Raw genomic sequence first — 26,559 nt, forward strand, 5'->3', positions numbered from 1 at the left:
GAGACAGTGGATCTTCAGCTTTCAGTGTTTAGGTAATTAAACAATACTCATATGGCTAAATTACTGTCCAGAAACTGCACATTTCATCTGATTTAAAAGCCAAGTTGATTTAAAAGGAGCTTTTCTGTTTAAGTGAGGCACTAAATGTGATGTCCAAATGTGAATGTAAGTGATATAGCAATGCCCAGTCATACTGTGGACTACACCTTACACAGCACTGAGCCTTTACATTGATGTAATCGCCAACACTGTCCAATTATATAACAGCAGAAAAATAAAACAGGATGGCTGAAGTATCTCTTGACACCAGGGCTGAGTGGACAAGCCCAAAGTTGTCTCCCCATCACGAGCCCGGGTATGTTTTCAATCAGGGGAACCGTTACTTACGTGTATTGCTGTGGGAATGTGAGCCCCGCTGCTCCAGGCCACGATGCGCTGAAAATCAAGATAATCTGGATAGATACCAAGCAGACGATGCTGCAAGACCTTTTGCCTATCGCCATTTTCCATTAACAATTCTCGTCACGGGGTTTCTGTGCGTGAATGAAGCGCTCCGGACCGTCTCGTGGGCATACAGCTAGCTCGGTGTGAACGTCCGGCTCAGTTTCCCGACGAGTTCATGGTATCGGCTTGTGTTGTCAAGTGGACGCGGAGGAGGCAGGCATTGGCCGCGGAGGCATCGCGGACGGTGGGAGATGCACTAATGCAGCTGCCAAGACACTGCAGAGTCTCTCCTCCTGCTCCCACATATACACCACCAACACCAACACCACCAACACCAACACACAGCCCCGGCGCGTCCACGACGACAGCTCTCCCTCTCTAGCTCTCTCCTCAGCAGCGCTTGGAGCCAGGCGCGTTCACGCTCACCAGGCAACAGAGGAGCAGAGGAAGAATCTAGTTTGGGCTTTATTTATCTCTGCAGAGCCACGTGGGATTTGTCATCGGCATAAATTTAGTGTTTTTTATACAGGGCTGACCGCTGCTCTCCTGTGTGAGATACTGCAGGCCAGCTACAGAAGACAACCACAGCAGGGGTGTCAAACTCATTTTAGTTTATGGGCCACATTGTGATGTCAAGTGGGCCACACCAGTAAAACCATTGCATAAAAACCTATAAATAACAACAGCTCCATTTCCCCCCTTTCAGTGAGTGTAAAGAAGTACATTCTTAAAACGTGCATCCATCTACACAACCGATAATAAACAGCCTGAGACTAAGCAGTGATTATAATATATATTGGGGGGGGGGTCCATTCTGTTTATTTTTTTTCTCACTCTGACCTTGTCACATATCGACATTTGGTCATGGACCTCCTACGTCCACATACAATGTAAAAGGTACCCTTGGTTATTGGTGTTCTGGGACGCCGCGTCAAGTTCTGCCTGTTACATGCATTGTCTTCTTTCAAAATACACTTCCGTTTTCACAGGAAATTTGCCATTTACATACAGTCTCTTTCAAAGTAAAAGCACTACTTCGGTACAACGCCACAGTTGTTTTCCTCGAACAACTAATGCACATGTTTGGGTTTAGGGCAACAAAAGCACATGGTTGGGTTTAGGCAACAAAAGCACGTGGTTGGGTTTAGGGCAACAAAAGCATGTGGTTAGGTTTAGGCAACACAAGCACATGGTTAGGTTTAGGGCAACAAAAGCAAGTGGTTAGGTTTAGGCAACAAAAGCACGTGGTTGGGTTTAGGGCAACAAAAGCACATGGTTAGGTTTAGGGCAACAAAAGCACGTGGTTGGGTTTAGGCAACAAAAGCACGTGGTTGGGTTTAGGCAACAAAAGCAAGTGGTTAGGTTTAGGCAACAAAAGCACGTGGTTGGGTTTAGGCAACAAAAGCACGTGGTTAGGTTTAGGCAACAAAAGCATGTGGTTAGGTTTAGGCAACAAAAGCACATGGTTAGGTTTAGGTAACAAAAGCACATGGTTAGGTCTAGGCAACAAAAGCATGTGGTTGGGTTTAGGGCAACAAAAGCACGGGGTTGGGTTTAGGCAACAAAAGCATGTGGTTGTGTTTAGGGCAACAAAAGCACGTGGTCGGGTTAAGGGCAACAAAAGCACGTGGTTGGGTTTAGGCAACAAAAGCATGTGGTTAGGTTTAGGGCAACAAAAGAATGTGGTTAGGTTTAGGGCAACAAAAGCATGTGGTTAGGTATAGGCAACAAAAGCACGTGGTTGGGTTTAGGGCAACAAAAGCATGTGGTTAGGTATAGGCAGCAAAAGCATGTGTTCATTTATCAGTGCTGTAGGCCTTAAGTGCTTCTGACATTCTCCAATTGTAGGAATGTGTGACCTATACAACATTTTGGCAATTAAGATATGCATTAATCATCTCCAGCCCAGGGCCTTTTCCTCTACATTTTACCAAATCTCAATAGCAGTAGCCACAGTAGCCTAGTCTTATATGTCTCCCTTGCTTGGCTCGCTATGGATTCCAAATCCAGAAAAGGAAAAGCTTGGAAGAAACAGAGTTTAAAGGTAGGATCTGGAGGATTTTCAAACAAAACAAAATATAGACATATAGCTACAAATGAAATCCTGCTCAATCATCACCTATGGGCTTCTACTCATGTGTGGTGGTGACGCTGTTTGCAGAGCTCCTGCCCTTTAACTGTATTTTGATGTTTTTGTGAGCTCGGATCGCCTCTGGGCGGAGATTTCCCCAGCCAATGAGAGAGTGCAGGTGCCGTGCCCGAGCGTGTCCGAGCGTGCACCAGCACAAGCCTTGCCTGAACCTCTTCTGTGAAGCCTTCTTCCGTACTTCCGGGCTCCGTACACTCGGGAGAGTTGAGCCTGATAGGAGGGGCCAAATTTGAATGTGTGTTTACAAACAGCAACTGGAAAATCCTCCAGACCCTACCTTTAATTGTGCGTGAAGAGGCTTGTTTGCTTTTACCACCAATTCTGCAAAGTTAAAGGTCCCAATAATCATAAATAGCCAACTGCAGTGCCACCTAGTGGTAAAACATATTAATGAACGCTCATTTAGACCTAATTTAGATTTCATTGGCTGTGTTACCCTCATTATAATGCTTAACATGTTTTGCAGCTTTAAATTATTTTTGATAAAAAATGGCTCTTTTGATAGTGAAGGCTGTCGATCCCTGTCATAAAGTACAAAGTCTGAAGCTGCTCCTTAGACAATTGGAAATTATGTTCTACAAGACAGCGAGGGCATGCAGGGGAATGTTATGAGTATATGGGCACATTTTCTGATTCAGAACTGAGAACACTACAATAGAATAAGGCTTGTTTGGGTATAAAGAGGAAACACAAACAGAAAACACAAAATCAGGCTCCCATTCATTTTCTATGGAGCAGCTCCAGATCTTTACCTTACAACAGGCATGTTCAAAGTCTGGCCCAGGGGCAAACTGTGGCCCGCAGACCAATTTAAAATGGCCCCCGGCTTGTTGTGCAAACTATATTATATCATCCACCACACAATAGATCATTTTGTGTTTTTTCTATCCAACTCACGATGGCAGGACCATCATACCGTTTGTAGACATGCACTAAGTGGGAACTGTGCACGCAGAACTAATGTGTTCATAAATGGACAATAAACAAGCAAACGGTTCTCTAACAGCAGACATTTTTTGATAGGTAGCAGACATGGCCACAGCAAAGAAGCAGAAAGTCAACAGTGAGGGCCGCTGCTTTAAGGAGAGATGGAAAGTGGAATACTTACTGAAAGATGAAAGGGTTGTGGCTTACTGGCCCTCAGGTATTTTCACATTATCTAATGTGTCCCCCATTCAAAAACGTTTGGACAACCCTGCCCTATTTCCCCCTTATCATCAATCAGTTAATAAAGCAAGTTAAAATGTAATTCATACATTTAATATTTCAGTTCTCATCAATAAATATTAGTTACTGATGCATTCGATATTCAATATATTTGACTCATCTGATAACTAATAAGTAAATAAGTAAAACTGCCCAAAAAATTCATACGACACACAAATTCTGAGCAGGTTTTGGATCTATAGTGTGTTGAACATTAGCAAATTAACATTAACATTGAAAACTGGACAAAATAAAGTATACTCAAACCAGAGTTTATGGACACTGGATACAGTGAATTTTTGAGTGTGCTGTCATCACTAAACTATTCTCCCACAATGCAGTGCACAAATGAAATGGAAGAACACCTCTGGAAAACAAAACAATGTGGGTGGCACAGCTCCAGAAAGAGAAAACAAAAAATAAGTAATAAATTGAAGAAAGACATTTTGATTGTGTTTGTTAAAGGGACAGTTCACCTCAAAATCAGATTGTTCCTGTTACCTGTAGTACTTGTTTCACAGCAGACACTTTGACTTGGCATAGCTGGAAAAACACAAGTACATTAACGGTCCCTCTTTGATTGTCCCAGTAAGCCAGAGAGCCAGCATGCATAACACCTACTATGTCAAACATCTGCTGTGAGAAAGGCCTATTAACGCTGCTGTGCATAGTCTGCTATGAGCATGAAAACTGGGAGGCGGCACGTACAAAACACAACGCAGTAGGTGGGGTGTGAACAGCTAATTTTCCCCCTGGGGCTCCCTAACATGTTCTTCCATCGTGCACTCCCAAGAGGTGAGCTCGTAAATCACTAAATTATTGAGCCCGAGACGTGAAAAATATGGCTATTTAAAGTTAAAAGCACAAGAATGTATACACTGTTTTTTAGTCCAGTGCAGTTCTAGGTGTGTGTATCCTGCATCTGGACAAATAGGGGTGTGCACACAACTATCTTTTTGCATTATTGCAGATGAATGCACGAAAGATTTTATGAAGAAAATAAATTAATAGTAAAGTCAATGGTTTCATTAACAGAGCCAAAGATCACTAATTTGCTTCAAGGTGTATATATTTATATTTAAACAGATGGCCTATATAAAAACACAACTGATTCATAAATAGCATTATATGAAAATATCAAATTGATAAATAATAGTATATGTCTTCCATCACTTTTGAACACTTAAAAATAAATCAAATTTTCACGTCTAATCTCTTTGCTTTTCCTAGCATACATTTATTCAGTGGACATTTCTAACAGCAGACATTTTGACTTATTAAAAGGGCTTTGAGCAGGTTGGCTTTACACCTAAATGGAACAGAGCCCTTGTGAATATTATTTCGTCACACCTGTGTAAAATAAGTCTGTCAACTATTTCCCATTTTCTCTTCATACTATTAAATAAGAATATATGTATTCTAATGGTAAAGACATGTCTAAGTACGTCTCTCATGTCCAGCCTGTTAAAGTGAAAAATCCTTGCAGAATACAGATTAGAGCAACTGCAAGAGTGATGAAAGAGGCAGACAAAAATCATACTATCACTCAACTCTAAGGCTAATACACACTATTGGCTCTAATAGTTTTCACACAATGATCTCTATGCTGTGCAGACACATAGAGATCTGTCTGGCAATGGGAGAGCTCAGAATGATGTAACACACACTGCACTGGCCAGACATTTTAGACATGCTCTATATAGGCGAGAAAGAAACTGAGAAATGTTGCATGGAAAACAAAAAATACAATGTGTAGTGGGACAGAAGACAGAGGAAAACAGAGGAGTTGAAAATAAGAGTGAACATGAGATCGCCAGTTATTTCATCAACTGCTTTGAGGTGACAGAAAAATATAAATCTGTTTTGATTCTTTTACAAACCGCTTAATTATTGACGTGGACAAATGAAGCTCAGCGTAAGTTCAATCAGGAAGACTTCCTTTGTGCTCATCCGTTCACAATTCTCTCCCTCCCACTCCCACTGCTTCCTCTAATTAGCTGACTATGTGTGTTCATTCTTCCAGTTATCCAATCAAACTTAACTAGGATTTCTATCAGCCAATCAGGATGCCACTGCAAAATTTAAAATCTGCTCCCTGCTGCTGTCAGCTGTCATTTTAGGCAGACTTGTTGCGCCCTCCTCCACCCCGTTCACCTCCACTTGCTGTATCAAAGACTTTTCATATTTTTCATTCCTGCGTGCATGTAATAAATATTCTTTTTAACTATAAAAACGAGTCTCTCCTGATTGAAATGACCTTTACTACTGACTCATTAGGCCCACCTTGTCCGAAGTCCAGCCCGGGGGCCAATTGTTGCCCACAGACCAATTTAAACAGCCCGCAGCTTGTCTTTGAAAATATACCATATTATTAACATAATATTGGTTAATCAAGCAAGATCACTTTATATTTTGTTTCCCATTCACCTCACGATGACAGGACAATCATACAGTTTGTAGATATGCACCAATTAGGAGCTATGCTGGCGGCGAAAAATGTGTTTTCATAGACAGACAGTAAACAAGCAAACGAAAGATGACCTTACAGCAGATATTTCCTGCTTGGTAGCAGACATAACCACAGCAAAGAAGTGTAAAGTCAAGAGTGAGGGCCGCCGTTGTCAAGAGTAATTGGAAAATAACAGTAATAGGAAAATTTAATCACTTCACTTCAAGATGAAACAGTTAGTTCAACCTATCCATTTTTCATGTATTTGTAAATCAGACCTTTCCTCTACCCTCTTAAACTCGTCACACAAACATTTGATATCCACCATCTATGACAAGTCAGCAGAGATCAGACACGCCCCCCTTGACAAAATCAAAAATGCCTGGGAACAAGACTTAAACACTTAACTGTCGGACAGTGCATGGGAATCTGCCTTCAAACTGGTTAACTCGTCATCTCTCTGTGCCCGCCACTGTCTCTTACAGTTCAAGGTCACACACAGAGTCCATTCGTCTAAAGTCAGGATTTCACGTATTTACCCAGATGTGAACCCCAGTTGTGACAAATAATCAAGAGCTGAGGCTTCTCTTACTCGCATGTATTGGACATGTCTGAGCCTCGAAAGCAAGTAGGTTTCCCAAACCTTATACTCTGCAACCCAACCCTACGGTCGCACTCTTTGGCACCACCGGAGAGGATGATGTATACCTGACCCTGATTCAATGCTGTACACTGTCTTTTGCCTCTCTGCTGACCAGATGGGCAGCTCCAATCAGATGGAGGGATGCTGCCCTGCCTACCCATGCCCAGTGGCTGGCTCATGTATTGAGAAGATTCACTACTAATAACTCAGATTAATAATTCCAAAAGGTTAGAGGCCCCTTTCTGAAATACTTCCAGAGCTTTCAGTTAAACTGATAATTTTGTGTTTGTTTTTTGTGCTTGTTGCTTTCTGTCAGTGTATACCCCATTATTCTGAACCTGCCACTTACATCGGCATATCTCCCCCTCACTTTTAATATTAGGCCTGACTTTCAGGTCATTTGTCATTTTTGTACTATTAACGAAATGAAGAACCATCCTACTGACGATATACCAACTGTTATTTGGGGTTACAGGAACAGGGAGGATGTGATTGGATTTCATGCTTTGTTACTGGTCATATACTGTATATGTTTTGTTAAGTTTGATACCTGTTGTGAATATGCATTATGTAAACCTGTTCAAATTGAAGAACAATATTCCTGATAAAAAGATGAAACATTATTGTATCTGCCATTTGTTTGTGATTTTTTTTTTTTAAATAACCCATATAAAGCAACAAGCAGCTGGCCCTGAGGCTTCTCTCCCATCTGTCAGTGCTTTAGAAACACTTTTGCAATTGTGTAACTTAACAAGTCACAGCCTGTCTAACCAACCTGAATTAAACCGAAACATTAGCATGATGAAAGCTGCAAAAAAGTGAAAATTAGGAAACCTGAGAAAAGGGACTAAAATTAAATGAAATAAAATAAAAATAATGAATAAAAAATAAATAAACATACAGTATATATGTATATGTTTTGTGTAATCTAATTTAAATGTATAATTATAATAATTATACATAGCAAAGCATTTTCCCCTGTTTTTTTAAAATATAATTTTCTCTCTCTCAGCTAATTTCTTGACACCTTTTAATAATTTGTTGCAATTTGCAGGATATTTTATGGCACATTGCTGATTGCCTTTTTTAAAGAAATCAAATAAATTTGCTCAGGTATCAAAAATACTTGTGAAAGGTGTCTGAAAGCAGCACAAGAAAAGTGACCAGCTTTCAAAGGGTTAATAAGGATCCAATCTTCTTAAAAACCTTTCTATATGTGTCCTATTTTCACTGTGACTTTGAGACTATTTGCAAAAATGAATATCCTAAACCATGGGAAAAATAATGAAAAATAGTGAGACAGGAAAACAAGATGTATTGACCACAGTATATTGATTGCGGAACTACAATCTGTGATGGACTACAATTAACTCAATTAACTCCCACTTCAGGGAGAATCTCGTGGCTATCACGAGAGGCTTTGGCTGTAATTACCTCAAGAGGACAGTCGTAGTTGCGCAGCAGGAGACGGGAGCACAGACAGCAGAGTTGATGCCATTCAGCTGGAACATTTACAGTATGCATGTCCCTTCATACACTGCAGCATCTGTGAATATAAACAGCTCTCCCCAGAAGCAAGAAAACCAGAGAGCTGAGACACAACACTGTATAAATAAAGCCGCTGCAAGGACAGCGAAATAGAAATTGATTTTGTGAATTCACAGATTGACCATGTATATAGTGATCTGTTTTATTTCACAGCAGTGTAATAAAGTACACTTTATCTCCCCCTCCCTGGTGCTTTACCTTTTTATTTCATCCCTATAATACAGGTCTCATCCATTACAGGCACAAGTCAGTCCTCTAGTTGCAATACATCTTTGAGTGCTGCCTGTATATATTATAATATTGATGCTGATAAGACCTCAGCAGGGTGCATGAGGAGAGACTGCGGGAGTCGGGTTAAATCTCTGCATGTGGGTAAGCTCAATGCTCAGGCGCCCTTGACCGAGACTTGAATCCCCACCTCAGCTCGCCTCAGAGTCGCTGTTATTGAATCTGATCCTGACCCCTGACCGTGGGAGAGACAGTAAGACGGAGCAGCTGTCAAGGGATTTTTACTCCCTGAGAAATAACATACATATAGATTACTGGCCTCTAAACACAAGGCTGCAATCTCACCATTGGAAAAAAAAACCTTTCCTAAAATGGTGAGGTGTTAACTTTTCTTCGACAGACTGTTTAATTCAGTATCTCTGTTTTTTCCGCAGCCAGGCATTCGGATGCTCGACAGCTCAGCCATCAGGATGACTGCACCTATTCCTGCCCCCTCTGGGAGGAAGGATGTGGGTTCAGCTTTTAGTCGTCTCCCTGACGGCCGCATGTGCTAATACTGCTGTCATGTCCTGGGGAGAGAGAAGACTAATTACTGACTGCACAGTCTTCCTGCCAGTCCCCCTTGGAGAGCCTTACACTGTTAATTGGACGACAACTCCAAAGGGAGCTGAACTGTGGATGAGAGCGACCTTTGCTTAGTATAAACAGCATTACATATGAAAAGACAGTTTTAATTTCTCATTTCCCTTATTGCATCTCCATTTCACAACATGCTTGTTTACAACAATTCTTCATTTTATCTGCATAGTTTGAGGCGAGTTCTCTCGAAAGAATGTAAATAAGCTTTTGTTTGGGTGATTTAATGCAGAAACCTTTTAAGCTAGCATGGCAGTGACAGCACTATATATTTTAATAGATTTTAAAGTGGAAACACAGCCTTCCCCACCTCTAGCATTTCCAAGCAGTATCAATGTTGGCCCCACTGTTGCCAAAACAGTGTTCCCACAGTTACTTTGGTTGTTCCACCACCATTTTCCGTGATAGTAACTGCAAAGAATGCAAACCGATACTCTTTGGTATCTGGGGATGGCTACCGATAGCTATCGGTGAAATAAGATTGCTATCTTCTTGCTGTTTTGGTTGTGCAATGGTTGACACACTTTTGTGCCATAAATCAAGCATAATCTTCCTGGAAGATTGTATTCAGTGGCAGACAGAATTGCATAGGGAACCAATCTAAATGCAGATGGTGTCATTATTCTGCAGCCATTACACTGTGCAAATTGCAAATCAGCATTAACTTCATCATAAGTAAAGGCAAAAAAAAAAACTTGCTAATTTCCATACAGACTCCACCTTCAAACAGCAGCAGACCTTTTTCATAGCTATTCTGTTGATGTGGGAACAGCTTTGATCCCTGTTTATTTCCTGTGAGCTACTGGATCAACATACACTCCAACAGAATGTTTATGCTGTCAAGTTAGGAAAGGTCTACATTTATCATTCTACTAAATATGACATATTTGACTGCATTAATGCAGGTATGACAACTAGGCAGAGAGTCTACAATCAGGATGGAAGCTCTGTGAAACTGCACTAAACTACAGCAGTGCTTTAAGCTAAATGCCAACGTCAACAGCTAACATACAAAAAAGTTCATCCTACCCAGGTATAAAACTACCCAGATCTTCCACATTGTTGGGCTCACACAGCAAGTGCTGGAGACTTTTAGCCCTCTGCTAACTGAAATTGGAATAAAATGATTTACTCGCGTGCATAAGTAGATATTTAGATCATGGACATTCTCCCAGTAAAAAAAGATGAGCGTAGCACGCAACTTTTATTTTGACAAAATTAAAGACATACCTTAAATTGATGCAGAACCTTGATCCGTGCGGCTCTTCTAGACTTAAGAGATGTTATGGAGCCAAATGGACTAAATCCCGAAAGTGAAATGAGTCATTTCACAGGGGCTTTGATGCACAAAAAAATATATCCACAGATTTACAGGCATCTATTTCACAATGTAAGCCTATGGGAAAAAGTCTTTTTAGGTCCCATGGTGTCACATGATGGACCTGGAAGTTGTAATTCTGTTGTAAAAAGTTCAGCCACTATGAAGCCTCCCCAGCTGACATTGGGTCAGAGGCAGGGTACACCTTAGACAGGTCACCAGATTATCACAGAGCTGATGCATAGAGACAGACAACCATTCACACCTATAGGCAAGTTAGAGTCACCAATTAACCTGCATGTCTTTGGGCTATGGGAGGAAGCCAAAGAACCCAGAAAAAACCCACGCTGACACAAGGAGAACAACAGCTGGCCAGGTGGTTCGAACCCAGAACCCTCTTGCTGTGCACTGGTTGCACTGCACCACTTTACCCCGCCTAATGTATATATATTAGGGTTATAACAATACACGTGTTAGTATTGAACCATTCGGTACAAGGCTTTCGGTTCGGTACACATTTACAAATCGAACGATATATTAAACTCTCCTATTACATTTGGAAAATAAAACAAGGCTGAAACTGTGTTTAAGTCAATGTCCTCAGTGCCACTGCGCTCAACAAGGCAGCCCACATGATGAAGTAGGCAACATGCTGCCTGCCCCTCCACACTCAAACCAAAGCATTCTACCCCAGCGAGACACGCTGGGAGGGACGCTACGCTAAGCTAGCTCGTTGCAAGCTAGCTCTAAGACTGCATACACGCAGGCACACTCAATCAACAATACTAACATACAGTTGTGTCCTTTAGCAACCAGACCAGAAATAGAAGATCTTCTGATAACCTACAGGTCTGGCGTTTGGAGCAAGACCATAATTCCTGCTTTGTACAAAGAAACTAAAGCCTAAATGATGAAATTTTAAAAATCTAGGACATTTCTTTGGAATTTCTACTTTTTTGCTGAATCAAAAACATACAGAAACCATGACACTACTGTATGGAACCAAACCATGAATTTTGCGAACCATTACATCCATAATATCTACATATACATTTTAAAAGTTGTCTTACACCTCCTAACTCAAGAAGGCCTTGCGACCTCCTGTGAAGCTTCAGTGGCCTCTCACAGGGTCAGGACCCCCAGGTTGGGAATCAGAGCTTCAGGACCCTTTGTGCAGCTTTAATTCAGACCTGCTCATTGGCAACAGCTGAGCCAAAATGCATTCAGCACATTATTACTGACACTCATTGTGGTGTGTAGGCTGGACTCTCCATCACAACCTTCAAACACAGTACCCAACAGTAATTTGCGATCATTTGAAGGCTGCACTGATAGATTCACTGCTTTAACTGATGTTTGGACATTTTTATTGATGCAGTTATGTTAAATTTTATTGCCTGTCCTTGAAGCAGATGGTTGTCTGGAGGTTAAACGCCTTTGCCATAGGCAGTCAGAAGTCTTCCTTCATAACATGGCTCTCTAATTCTGCCGCTCATTCACTGATGTTTAAAATCGCACGTCAGTGTGGCATCAGACACGGATCTATAAGTTGTGTACAAGAAAATATCACCATGAAAGTAATGAACAAATATATTTATTCAATTCCAGTTTATTAAATAAAATTATATCTGTGGAATCACATTTTTTAAAATCAAGCTTAATTTAAAAAGTGGCAATTAAATGACGGTTTATCGAAGTTAATCAAAGTCGTCTTCACATTTTAGTAAGTTGATTTTTTTTCCATACTGATGGAAAACACTGATTACACAATAGGTGATATATCTTTAAGACTGCATACACACAGGCACACTCAATCAACAATGCTGACATACAGTAAGTGTGTTGTTTAAAAACTGCAATACTGAGTAATGCAAAGCTTACTGCGGCTATATATCCTGAGAATTATAAAAAAAATTAAATCAATAGTACCAAAGGCTAAGTGCTCAGTTTGGCTAAGATATACACGTTGTAATTCTTTGGTAATCTCTGTAAAATTTTCAAGTTAAATTCTCAGATCATCAGTGAAACACATTTTTAGAGAGGATTAAAATGAAGACTCGTCTAAGCCTCATCAGGACAGGCAGGAACACTCGCTAGAGTCGGGATGAGCCTCTCGAACACGCTGATGCCTTTCAGGAAGACTTGCTCATTCAGGTACTCGTTGTGATCGTGCAGCAGGATTGGCGTCCGGTTCATTGGGGAAAAGCCGATAGCAGGGATACCCACCTAGGTTCAACAGATAAACCTATTACCAGGCACAGAACTGGAGGGGTGGAATAGCTTTTGCCTGACAATGTCATGGAAGTCAAATTGAATGACTTTTTCCCTTATTGTCCCTTCTATCAGTTCTTATACTCACCGCTCGGATAAATCGGCTGTCTGTGGCCGCTGGAAATATCTCCTTTTCCAGAGTCATGTTCCTACAGTGGAGACATTGATGATGTTTTTATGATAAAAGGACAAATTGAGGACAGTCCTACAGTACCTTCAAGGTTTTGTCAGCTACAGTTATCTGGATCAACATTTCAAAACATGTCCTAAAAGTGTTACAGCTTGGGTTAAGACAGTCTTTTACACTGCCTCTTTTGAGATGGGAATGTTGCACTGTTATTACACCTCGCTGTTCTGTATAAAAGTTACAGTCTTGGGATGGGGGGACAGAGATGTCTCGCCTTTTAGCAGACAGTGGAGGTAGTTATAGTGTCGAATCGATGTCTATGTAAAAGGGGCAGCAAATAGAATGGGACGGGAATGATGCTTTGACAGGTGTGACCCACCACCAGGAGATTTAAAAAGCAGCTAGCAGCAGTTAGCAGCTAACTCAAAGAAGAACAGCAGCTGAAATTTCGGCAAATTACGGAGACAATGAAGTCTGGGAGCTCCATACTCTCTGAGCAGAGGATGAGAACAACCGCCATATAACAGAGACAGTAAACGGTTATTGTTGTCATGTTTTGCCATAGTTATGGTTTATAATATATATGGCTTATATTTATTTTACTTATTTACGTACTGCTTTGTGTTTTATTTTTTTTCTGCTGCTGCTTCCTGTTTGCACTGTCCCTTTGCTGCTGTAATGTGGCAAATTTCCCCACTGAGGGGCGGTTAAAGGAATATTTTATCTTATCTTATAAAGCGCTGCTGATGGGTATGTTATGTGTCACACTAGAGGCTGATGCTTTTGTGTTGCATGTCACACTTATCACATATTTCTTTCTTCCAGAACTCCAGCATGGTGTCTGAAATCACACACTGGGGTGGCATGATGCCAGCGTTATTTGGTTCTGTATAAAAAAGCAAAGCCGACGTAATGAAGGGTCTTTGTTGCGACCCTATAGCAGGACCTCTATTTTAGGTCCTATATTTATTTCCAGTAGAATACACAGTAAATGAAAAAGGAAAATCAGTTTTCCTTACAATGCTGAGACAAGTAGCTCGACAGGACAGACAAGTCAGTTCTGAACAAGAGAAGAGGACTGTGGGAGCTGTGTGAATATTTGCAGTTGAGATGTGAAACATTGAATGCATTATTAGGGTTGTGTAAGAGAATATAGAGGATACAATTCTTATTTTATGATTTATCAGATCAGTAGACAAAGATTTTATTGAGAAATCTGGGTGTTAGATTGCTAATCTACTGTAAATAGATTTACAGTTTCTGGTTCTTGGACAGTAAAATTAATCAGCAAGGCTCAACAGAAACAGCAAACACACACTGTCTGAGGACAATAAAATCTAAACTCATTTCACCTTCATTTGAATTAGATACAATGGTGTAGATAGAGCTATAACTGTGGTTAAATTATCACAATATATTGTAGCTCTTACTTGCTTTTTATCCAGTGAGTAGTGCCAATAGAAAAATATATTTACACAACATCAGACTGCCTTGTATTTGCCTCTGCACTCTCACATGCAAAAGAAAACAGCATATAGATTATGCATTAGTGTGTGCAGCGTACTCACATTGCTTCGCAGGCTGCACTGAAGGCGCTCCACCAAGGATCATTCTCCGCTGTAGAAGTCACGTGCTGGTTCATATGTTTCTGCAAAGGAAGAGATTTAAATCATTTGACAACAGGAACAAAGCAACAGCTCCTTTAATACTGAGTTTGAGCGCACTGACCTGAGCAAACTCATAAGTGACGTTTTCTCCTGCTTCTTTACACCACTCCTTGATCTGTCTTTCAAAGTCCTGGTGGGATAACAATAATTTAGAGGTGAGTTTAAAGTCCACAGATGTACACAAACTCATCTGCAGACACATATTCACACTCACACAGACACACCTGTAGATTAACTGTGGGTGGTATTCTTAGATCAAAGCTGACGTCCATTTCAGCTGGGATGACGTTGTAGGCCACGCCTCCTTTGACCATGGTCATATTCACTGTGGTGACATCACCGAGGGTGAAACACTCACTGGTATTTAGCCTGAAATACACACACACACACACACACACACACATGCACACCGTAATAGTGACATCACGGTGATTACAATGCAATTACACTGTAATTGAATCTAAAGTAGAATTGCATTTTTGCACTAAAAATAAACTTTTAATCAGAGAGATCTACATCAAATCGGTTTTCTTTGTAACAAACAGCACAACACATTATGCACATTAGCACCCCTTTAAAATGACCAGGAGCCAAAACATGACATTTCTTATAATTTCTTTACACATCCATAATTTTTGTAATAATTACCTTGACATTTTCCTGAAGAGAATTATGTCAATGTAATTTGGTATTAATCAGAGGGAATATAGAGGAAATGTTCTAAAACTGTCATTTATTTTTTTCGACAGCAGGTTATATACACATGACACAAGTCGGAGACAAAGAACACAAGAATTTCCCCTTTCTGGGAGAGATAAAAGTGTACATATAAGTTCCATGACATATGTGTCGGGGAAACTTGAGAGAGATTAAACTGTCATTTTAGCTAGAAATAAGTAAGTTGTGCTCACATTTTCGAAGGGGGCTTCCTTGAAAGTACTACTTAAACTACAAAGAAATTAAAGCCTTGTTTAAAAAAAAAAAAGGCATTAACATGCAGAATTACAAGATCATCCACATGGCCCTGTGCCGTAAAAGACTAATTACTTCAAATCCCAGCTCTGCAATATCTGAGGATTTGTGGACCATCTGCAAAAATACGGGCAAACATCTAACACACAACCTGCATAAGAACGTCAGTATTTCACAAGTGTCACTTTATTTTTTGTCATTATTCTGTTAAATGGGTTTTAGCGCAGGTGGCAGATGATTGCCTCGACAGGGCGGCCCATAAATCAGAGCTGCTTACAATCGTCATCTTGGAACATGAATGTGACATTTTTACTGTTACACATGGTTCATTAAAACATCTCAGTAGCATTACCTTGGAGGAGTGAGCCATAAACAGGCACACGAGCCATTAGGAGCAACTCTTGCACAGTTGGAATAGTCAAAAATGTCATTTTTACAGCCCTTAAGAGATGCTTTCAGCATTTTATTTGAATCTGCAGTACAAAAGGAGCATAGAGAGGACTTTCATACTGAGACTTCCTGCAGAGAATCAGACCTTAAAGCTCACATTTGGAGAAGAACTGCACAAAGCAGATCAAGTGTTGTGTTATAAATATGCTGTGATTAAAATGTATCAGCTCAAGCTTACCCCAAAGCGTGTATTAATGAGACAATCTGTCTTGCCACATACATTACATAATAAATCAAGTTCAATCTCACCTGTGCTTCTCCTTCTCTCTGAAGTCCAGGAAGGAGTTAATGACTTGGCGCTGGGAAAGATAAGGCAGAATGGTCACTGACACTAGGTGTAATTACATGGACAATAAAGGCCAAAACACACTGGCAGTGAACGCAGAGTGTCTAAAGATATGCCCCTATTATTTTCAATGTGCAACCACACACCAGCAGTGGCAAGATGTGCGCTTGAGCTCCTTGACGTGCACTTTTCCCCACTCACTCTCTGCTTGTACATACCAGCTCCCGTAGTAGCTCTTTTTCTCTGCTTCTATGGCAGCTCGACTCCTTTCCTCACCATTTAAGTACAAGGAGAGCTCTGTAGCTGTTGCTGTGTCTCATGTGTAATAAAGAATAGATGAGGAAAGACTCGCTGTTGAGGTTGAGAAATATCCTGAGCTAAATAACCCACAATCCCTTGTAATTAAGACAATGGCCAAAAAAATATTGCCTGGCGAGTCACATCTCTGGAGATTGGCAGATCAGGTGAGAAATTAAGTTTAATTAGGGGCTCTCCACACAATTTTAAGCTAATGCATAGGTAGAGGAAGTACAGATCTTTCACTTCATAAGTGCTGTTTCATAGGCAACTGGACTTGCTTGAGTTTCTTAAGGACCAAGAAGCCTCTTCAGTTCTTCTTCAGAACTGAAGAGGCTTCTTGGATGAGAGGCGAAATGTCTTCAAGAGACTCAAGCTAGTCCAGTTGCCTACGATATAGCACTTATGATTACCTTGACCTGGATGACTCAAGAATCTTCACTGACTTACAGATCTTTCAGTAAAAGTAGTGATAACTTTGTGTGTAGTTGTAGCACAACTTGTCCAGTGTGGGCTAGGGGCAGCACTTGACGCATGCTGCGGCAGCGCTGGTGTGTTTTCAGCTTAATACCCCTCTAATAATCAGAACAATGGCCCAATCAGAATAAAAATGTCTCATATAACCACCTCAGTTGGAAGAGACTGGACCAATTAGAGGGAATTTTCAAACAGGTTGAGAGGGGTGGTGTAAACTTTTGATAATCAGTTTAAAAAGGAAAATATTAGCGCCTATTAACCATGTAAACATTTAATCTGATTGTTTCTCTCTGGTTGAAAGAAATATATCCTCTCTGTGCATGTTTGCCCCATGCGAAGGTAACAACAGCTGTTTCTATGCGCCTCCCTCTGCTGAATTTGACAGAGAATCGTTCATAAATTCAAAATATATTTAGTGCTCAGCTAGTGCTCTGTTCTTAAGTGTGAGAACGTAGTAATTGCATTCTTTGATTTTGAAACAGTAGCCTTATGTAACAATGATGCTACAGGCTACATGTGGACTTGCTGGAAATAACAATTACCTGTATCACTACCTGTAGCAGTAGCCTACATAAGAGACATTTAGGGAACATCTGTAAATTGTAACCGCAGATAATAACCTTGGTTACACTTACATTACTTACTACCAAATTGTATTAACAAGTAGAATCACTTCTTCTCCCTCTATACTTTATGTACTGAATTAATTTAATTTTCTCCATAAGGTTGGAAAAAAAACCCTTAAGATCTCATTAGATCACTTTATTCAGCATCCATATACCCTGTTAAGTTGGGAACTAATTGGAATCATTTAATCTGATAATGACTTCAGTGACTTTAGGATATTACATACCTTGACATGTTTCGGCGGAAGTTTCCGAGATAAAAGAACACTAAAGTCATTATCATAAACTAAACACATAATGAACACCATTGAACTATCATTTAATCTGGTTGTAGATATATTGTCCATGTAACCACAGCGACAGTCCCTTAGTCCTTTTATGATTAAACAATTTTATTAGCTAGTTAACACAACATTGACACTTACCATCTTCTCAGCAGCTGTGTTCTCCACAAACCTAGACCCATGACCTGGGCTGCCCGGGCAGTGGACTGTAATCCCTGGAGAGAAGAAATATTTCTGCTTGATTTAACATTAACTTTATCATTCCTCAAAAATCCTGAATCTGATAAGATGGTGAAAGTCTTTTACTCTGTTATACTCACACCAGGGGTTCCTCTCTCCATAAAACACAGTGAAGGCCTCGCCGGGGTTGGCTAGACCTACAGAACACAGGCAGACAAATAAAACACTTTTAGCATTAGTCAAGTGGATAAAGATTATTATAAAAACAGTTGGGCAAAAGGACAAAAGTAGATGATCTAAATATTAGCAACTACACATCAGGGACTGAATTTCAGCACATATTTGCCATTGGCTTCAAAATCAATAAAGGTAATTTGGCACAGTGAGTAATACCTAAATATCTGGTTGTCAGACTTTGACATCAATGACAACCACACACCCGATATCTGACTAAAAATTTTAATAAACTGTTTCAAAGTCATCTAACTATAAAGCAAGGAATCTCTGTCTGTGTGTGAGGGTGTCCTTTCCATATCTGGAGAACCTTTCCTCCGATCTACTTCACATGTGGCAGGTGTATTGCTAGGGACCCAGGGAAGTGCAGTGTCAAATTTGGTGCAATTTGGTGCATGAAAAATGTTCAGTATCAATAAACTTTCAATGAACAAGTGAACAGCGCTCTGTGCAGCAGTGGGGGTGGAGTGTCTAGCATACCTTCACCTCTCTGTCGCTCACCACATTCATCAACAGGTGAATAAAGAGAGACTGGAAAGACCAGAGACGTCACACTGTAGCCAACTCAAACATTTCAAGCATCAGCCATGTAACTTATGGAATAAAGGTGTCAAATGTAAAGATGTTTGGATGAGCAATTCTCGAGAAAGCTGCAAACTATACACCACAGTAACTCACTGCTGCCTGCATGCACACGGCAAGAGAGCAGAGGGAGGGAGAGACGCTGTGGTGCTGCCAGAGGAGCCGCTGACTGAGTTTATTTTAAACAACAAGTCTCCAAAAGGGTCTGAAAAGTCGCTAAGGTGGCAACACTGTGCCACATGTATGAGCCCATAATTCATATTTGGTGGTGGAGGAAACATTCACATCCTTAAGTTAAAGTACAAAATACCACACTTGCATAACCACTGCAGTTATAACGTAGAACATGGGGGCATTAGCAAAGTTATTTTACTGTTTGTTGTATTACTGTTACAGGTTAATATGTGGAAAAAAAAACACCCAAGTTGTGGCTACTCATGGTCAGAAACACTGATGAAATACACTTAGCGAGATATGTGCAACACTCCACAAAGCCCTGAAGCCCCGCCCCTGCTGCTGCACAAAGCCACAGTGTGCTGTTTACTTGTTTACTCAAAGTATATTAATATTGAACATGTCACATGTCCAAATCACACCACATTCTTGGGTCCACACCAACACACCCACCAAGTGTGAAGTAGATCAGATGGATGGTTGTATATATATGTGAAGGACACAGACAGACAGACAGATTTTATAGTCAGATTAGTAACACAAATGAAAGACAAGATGACCTTCATATGGAAATAAAAGAAACATTAAGAATGCCACAAAATAAAGCGATGTTTCCTTCACTCAGTCCTTCCTTTGAGCTTGAAGGACATTAAACCAGATAGTGGAGGATGAATATAAATGGAATTAACTTTCTAAAGTTGTAGTCAGGGACCTAATGATAATGTAGCATGAAGCAAATGTGTTGTTGCTATGGTAACCTGCAGTTTATTTAGCTGTATCTTACACAATGACCTAGAGTGATAATTGCTCTACTGGCAGGAAAGTTTGAGGTGCCAAGACACACAATTTCAAACAGAAAACCTGAACTGAACTTCTCTTGGCCGTGGTGCAAACTCAACAACTGGCCCTGGTTTTAACTTATTGAGTAACTGAGTGACCTTCAGTGTTCAGGTATTCATAACATTTAAAAGAAGATGTTGCAAACAGTTATATATTTACCTTCATCAAGTGCAAAGCCAATGTTTAATTTATGGAACTCAGCATGGTTCACAAATGTTTCCATTCCCTTGTGACCTCCGACTTCTTCATCTGAAAAGAAAGAAAAATAATTTTTCGATGTTTATGTCACATTTTCATTTGCCAAAATGCTCATACTTGGTTAGGATACAGATATGCAGTTTAACTCTTTCTGAATCTATTTGACACGCTTCACCTGGGGGGGCGCAGAGGCAGGTGGGGCGTGCTTGACCAGAGAGGGAAATGTGATGTGGAACTAATGTTTAAAGGAAATAATACTTTGATACCTGGATCATTTTTTGACAGAGACACAAAGAAACATGCAGAGACTCGTCATCTTTCATCTCCCTGACACAAGTTTGCGTTTCCTAGGGTGGTGAAGGCATGACCCACCCTGACATTCTTACCCTAACCCTGACCAATCTCACTCCTCCTGCCTAAACCTAACCAACGAACAAGTACTAGCCAAGTACAACACGTACTAGCCAATCAGAGGGAGAGTAGGGTGGGTCATGCCTTTGCTATCGTTGGAAGAGAAAGTGATGGTGGATGTGCTCAGAGGAGACAGCTATTGGTGATTGGAGCACACCAGGACACACAGAGGTTGATCATTATGACAGTACCTAAAGGCCCAGGCTACATGATGAGTGTTAACAAGAGACAGACAAAAGGAAAATGCCAGTTTAGTGTGTATGGAAGGCCAAAATGGAGTTCTCAAATTAGAGTGTGAAGCACTTACAGGACCCCCACTACTCACCATGATAACTAACAAGCACCTTTTTCTTTAGAACTAGTCAAATGACCACGGCAAACAGTTCAATACCCGCTCTACTCTCATTCTATTTCTATGACGCACTCTAAAACCCAACAGTGCTGGTTTGTGCCAGTTGTGGTTTCCAGTCTAAATGGTGCTTGTGCAGACAGAGTCACTGTTTGACTATCAGATAACAGAGAGTCAGTGCAATTACCCCACTGTTAGAAATTGCCACCCTTGCCAATATGTAACATGGGGCAAGCAAGCAAGCAATCCCTGTTTCGATGTAATGACCAACCAGAGTTCACCTTTGTGAAACTTTGTCTGAGCAGAAGTGCTTGGTCAGCCAATGGAAACAATGCTCCACTGTTTCTCTTGAAATAAAACTTAAAACAAACTTCCCAAGTGTATACCTGGCATTTCCTGGTGGGTTTTTCACTCTCTATGTGGGATTCCATTGCCTTGATTCCTATTGTGCTGAGATTGAAAAACTTCAGCCATGCCACAAAATCTTGGTTTAAGTCCCCATGAAATGAAAAATGTCCAATTTTAATCCTGTGTCTGTGTAAAGACGTGTAAAAGTGAGAATTTATCTTCAGCTATTTGGTAAATGTATGTAAATAAAATCCTGTACCCGGAATATTTTTTGTTTACAAAAGATACTACAATCAAATGAGCCCTTGGGCAACAAGCTAGCCACATCGGCCATATAAAACTGCACCTCACCATTTGTGAATTGTAGTAGCTAACAGAGCAATATTGAGAGAGACAGGAAGAGATGTGAGTTACCAGCTCACCCCCTTTTTCCCCTTTAAGGGCAGTGGCCTTGTGGGTAACCTGTGAGGTTATGACGTGTGCTTTATAGTGTGTATTGAGGGAAGCAGCTCTCTCGGGGTGTCATGGTGAAGACGCATGCAGCAAGTGCTGATGACAGTCAGCAGAGTTAAGTGTCTACATGAGCTCAGGGCTACTGTTAGACATCATGAAAAGCCCATGTTTGTCGTTGTGTGGTGAAGACTGCAATAAAGCTGATGTTCGTGAACGGCACCCGAACGCCTCACCATCCTTCCTTCTGCAGAGTGGTCCGGACCGCTAGAAGCTAGTTAGCAGCTAATAACGAGCCAAGCTAATTTAATGTTGATAAGCCAGCATGTTCCCAACTACAGTTTGGAGCCGGTAAGCTGTCACTGAGAGAGAGGTAGCACGTGTGTTTGGATATCAGTAGGCAAAACCTTTGATTTCATTTCCAAAAAAATTTGGCAGAGGCCTAATTCATCTCTCCCTCGTCCTCCTCCTGATCTAATGGTGAAGGACGAGGAGTAAACAGACATATAACATATAACGGTTTTAAGGTATACTGTGATAGAAAAGTTAATAGTTAGTTGATGTTTCCCAAGACGGTTATCGTACCGTGAAAATCTTAAACCGTTGCAACCCCATACCCACATCAGAACCATGAAACGACATCCTTCTTTGGTGCTGCCTGCATGGCAGTTTCTCTGAATAACCGGACACACATTAACAGGCGTAAAAAAAAGCTACCAGGTGAGTGAGGATGGTGTCAGTTAAGAAAAGTCTGAACACGCCTCCACTGTGTTTTCTAAGTCTGGAAAAATAAGTGAAAACACCCGTGCAGGTGCATCAAGAGTGTGTAGATGTTCTGACAACAAACTATACATAGAGGAGGGAAAGAATCAGATGTTTACCAGGAACAAACATTAAGTGCACAGTGCGCATCAGTTTCCGTCCCTCTGCCTTCAGTCTTCTGACTGCCTGGATGTACCTGCAAAGAACAAAAGAAAAAACGTCAGAGTTGTGACAGGAATAAGAAATGGAGTCTGAACTGACAGTATACAGGCTGAGTGGGTGGGTGTTAAAACAGGTGTTTCTTATACAACATAATTTAAAGTGAAGATCACAACAACACTAAACTAGAGTACAAATCCTGTGTAATAAAACAAGTCATTAATGCAGTTTATACCCACTGTATAGTTACACATTTCATGTCCTGTGATCCCCGGGCATAAATGTTGCCCTCTGCATCTTTGAAAGCACTGAAAGCATCGTATTTCCAATGTTCCTGGAGAAGAGATTGATATCAAATCTATTTTTTTTTCATGTCCGTCACAGATTATTACAGGTTTGTAACGCCACAAACAGAGACAGAGGCCATACCTGAAAAACAGGTACAACATCTGTGTGGGAGTTCAGTAAGATGGATTTCAAGGTTGTGTTCGTTCCTTCCCATGTCATGATCGACACGACTCTGCCCGGGCATATCTACAGGGAGAGGGAATGACAGATAAGACCCAGCGTTTCCTTTCAGAGGAGGTATTAATAATCTCTGTACTGTATTTACAGCTTGTACATAAATGCTGGCTACATGATTTATGATATCATCACTGACACACCTCAATCTTTCTCATGGGCAGCCCAAGCTCCTCAGCTATTCTGTCCAGGAAGCGAAGAGCAGCATCTAGAAGTGAATCAACAGGTAGCAGAAAAATTTGTTTAAAGTTTAATTATCTAAAAGTTCACAAAACAATAGACAATCAGAATTTCTGCTTTTTGATACCATTTGAATTGTGCCATGAATTACACAAATGTAGTTTTGCAAGTCAAGAAAGTTGCAGTTTGTGGTAAAACTGTAGAAGTATAAGGCTGTGAAAATAAGTCATTATAGCAACTACACAAGTCGTGTTAGTAACATCATACATCCTTTTTCCATTGTCACTCTTGGGGAGTAAAGTCATGCTGCCCCAATTTTTGTTTCCATTGTCAGTTTAGATGTGCTGTGCCATGCTAAGCTGGGCTGGAGATGGACCTTCTCAAAGGCTTACTGACCACAGCCCCGACAAACCCCCTTCTCCCCTCCAAAGAAGTGTGTGTGCGAGACTCTTATCACCTCTGTCTGCAGGAGATCAGAGAGAAAGGCGTTTTTAAAAGTCTCTGTGTGTCCAGCTCTCAGTACGTGTGTAGCTTCTGACTGAATCTCTGTAGTTTGGAGTTTAGTTTACAAAATTGTTTAATTTTACTGTTGCATGTTCGCTATCAGCCGTATTATAAGTTGTGTTATAAGTTGCTGCTCAAAAACTCAACATTTCTTTATTTTGCTGATTCACAACAAAGTTTTTACATAAAAAAAATAAAGGGGGACTTTTATTGTGAAGGATCTATAGGAAATGAAATGTGTTATTACTGAATTAGCGGAACTTTGTTAACAGCCTTTATTTGGTAAAAGCAATAATACAGCAGGGAGGAAAGTGAAAGCAGAAACAGCCACAGTGAGATGTTGATGAACAACGGGTAATACCTTCCTCTCTTGCTGAAGCTACGATGCCTGTGTTTGTACTGAAATGTGTTCCTGTCGAATAGTGTCAACCCCCTGTTATTGCTTAGTACCTCGCTCAGTGGTTAGGGCTAAGGGTTTGGTTCAGGTTAAGGTAGGGAGGAACATATACAAGCGTGGAAACAGTCTTTGACGCAACACTGAGATGTACTTATATGATTTTTTTTTTTTGCTTCCCAGCTGATAAAAAGACCAGTAGTTGCTTGATAAAACACATCAGTTATAGCAGTACAACTGTGCATGGAACATACTAAGTTAATCATGTAACTAGCTGGTGTAGGTGATGTATCTTGTGCACGACAACACAAAACTAAATAGTTCTACAATAAACCTACGACAAACTGTGACTTCCTTGACTTGCAAAATTATCTTTTTAACTGATAACATCATATTTGTAATTCACGGCACCATTCAAACAGGATCAACAAATTATTTGTCTCATGCTGTTGACTACTGTACATATTTTTTCAGAACTAGTTCCCATGGGAGACACCAGAACATGAGGGTCTTCACCTCTCATGCAAGGTCCTAATAATGAGTCTGAACTAAGGCTGCACAGTTGATTGAATTATTATCAAAATCACAATATTGCAAAGTGCAATATTCAAATTGCAGGAGCTGCAATTCTTCAATAAAAGTAAAATATGTCACAACATACCATCATAAATGAAGCATGGCAGTGCTACAGACATGCTCTGGTTGACCAACTTTTCCAGATGTAAGGCAGACCCCAGAAATAGTCCAGAAATATCACCCAATCCCTTTCTTTAGGTCAGGGTCACACTTTTTTCTGCTTTGCTTGACCAGTGAAGTGAGAGCCTGGGTCAGCACCTCAGCTTTCTCCTCAAGATAAATAACTGAGATGATTTAATGTCTAACTGACACAGATAAGAGCTGGACTTTGAAATATCATAGAACATAAAATGATAGGAGGGTTACAGGCAATTACATTTCACACTTTTTACTTTTAAACATTTTTACTTTAAAAAAAATAAAATAATCGTAGTTGTGTGAAGTGATATGAGGAGTAAAATAACAGGAACATTTTGGCCATATTCCAACAGCTGTTCGTCCTGACCCCAATGTTTTAGTTAAATAAATGTCAAAAATCCAGCTGAGACATCTCCAAAGGGCATGGCTTAACACATCAATGACTTGTAATGAGAACACCTCACCATAGTCAGGCTCTGGGTGGACAGTTTTGAGCCGCAGGTACTCTCTGAACAGACTGACAGAGGGATCCTCTCCCTCAGCAGAGCTCTGTCCTCCTCCAACACCTGGACCATCTTTGTCAGGCAGCATGGTGCGATTTATTCACTCCTCTGAGGACACACAGGTTAACACCATTAAAACAGATTACAGTCAAACATGATAGTTAACATGCCAGCATCATGTGAGACATACTGTGTGTCTGATCAAACCCAGCCCAAACTGCACATCATGTCCTGTACCGCTGCCATGCTGCAGTCACAGCTGCTGTCTGATCGCTAGTTGCCACAGGCCGGCAGCCTGTCACGGCACCGTTAGCCGGTGTTACCTGCTTTAAGCCGATGAGGACACAGTTAATGCTACAACAGCTAGCCAGCCTCGTAGCCAGATATCCTCTCTCCTCAGTAGTAAAGGACCTATGGCTGCGTCCTGACCCTTTGTCAGTCACTTAGCTGAGGCTGCTGGTAAACAGGGACCGACGTCACAGGACGACCGACAGCGAACATTGATTTAATGATTTTAGCCAAAGTTAATACTCACAGGACTTTCCCGGTGCTGTCCACTTGCTGGTCAGGTAACGTTGAGCTGTGTCAGCTGATCACTGCTGACTGGGCTGGTTCCTGCCCTTCAAAATAAAACACATGTCGCAGATGCTGTGTCGAAGTCTGTTTCCTCTGAAAGGTGACTGTAACGGTGGGGGAGGGGCAATACGCATACACACACAGAGGAAACAACACTGTTAGAAAAATAAATACATATTTTTTTAACTATTGAAGGGGGAACTCGTTTCCAAACACCTAAATGAAATAATTTAAATAATTTTGCATAATTATTAGACGCTAAAAAATGTTTTATACATTTTTAAGGCATTCACATAAAAATAAATTAACCCTTTCACACACAGTGGTCACTACAGCAGACAGCTATTTCAAACCCATCTTCTTCTATATGCATGGGTTTGATGCTATAGTTGCTTTTAAGT

General features: G+C 40.7%; 2 protein-coding genes across 4 annotated transcripts in view; both read right to left on the reverse strand.

Moving 5' to 3' along the window:
* Positions 1-788, reverse strand: part of LOC126386405 (voltage-dependent calcium channel subunit alpha-2/delta-2-like) — a 75,266-nt gene extending 74,478 nt beyond the window's left edge. The window contains exon 1 of the mRNA XM_050038728.1: positions 388-788. Coding sequence (XP_049894685.1) covers positions 388-503 — 116 coding nt within the window. The 5' untranslated portion in view covers positions 504-788. The remainder of the gene's footprint in view (positions 1-387) is intronic.
* An 11,411-nt stretch (positions 789-12,199) lies between these two features.
* LOC126386406 (aminoacylase-1A-like) lies at positions 12,200-26,258 on the reverse strand. Of its 3 annotated transcripts, none has more exons than XM_050038730.1 (15): positions 26,118-26,258; positions 25,544-25,690; positions 23,431-23,495; positions 23,195-23,299; positions 23,005-23,099; positions 22,726-22,802; positions 20,248-20,337; positions 18,399-18,455; positions 18,220-18,293; positions 16,358-16,407; positions 14,911-15,055; positions 14,748-14,816; positions 14,588-14,667; positions 12,981-13,041; positions 12,200-12,847 (listed from the first exon to the last, which is right to left on the reverse strand). In XM_050038730.1, the coding sequence occupies exons 2-15, from the start codon at positions 25,668-25,670 to the stop codon at positions 12,683-12,685; spliced, it is 1,260 nt and encodes a 419-aa protein (XP_049894687.1). In that variant the 5' UTR covers positions 25,671-25,690; positions 26,118-26,258; the 3' UTR covers positions 12,200-12,682. The 3 variants fall into 3 exon arrangements, with proteins under 3 accessions (XP_049894687.1, XP_049894688.1, XP_049894689.1); XM_050038731.1 differs by lacking the exon at positions 26,118-26,258 and adding an exon at positions 25,906-26,075; XM_050038732.1 differs by lacking the exon at positions 26,118-26,258 and adding an exon at positions 25,773-25,908.
* Positions 26,259-26,559: the final 301 nt, after the last annotated feature.

The sequence above is a fragment of the Epinephelus moara genome, chromosome 24, assembly GCF_006386435.1.
Source record: "Epinephelus moara isolate mb chromosome 24, YSFRI_EMoa_1.0, whole genome shotgun sequence".
NCBI classification, from domain to species: Eukaryota; Metazoa; Chordata; class Actinopteri; order Perciformes; family Serranidae; genus Epinephelus; species Epinephelus moara.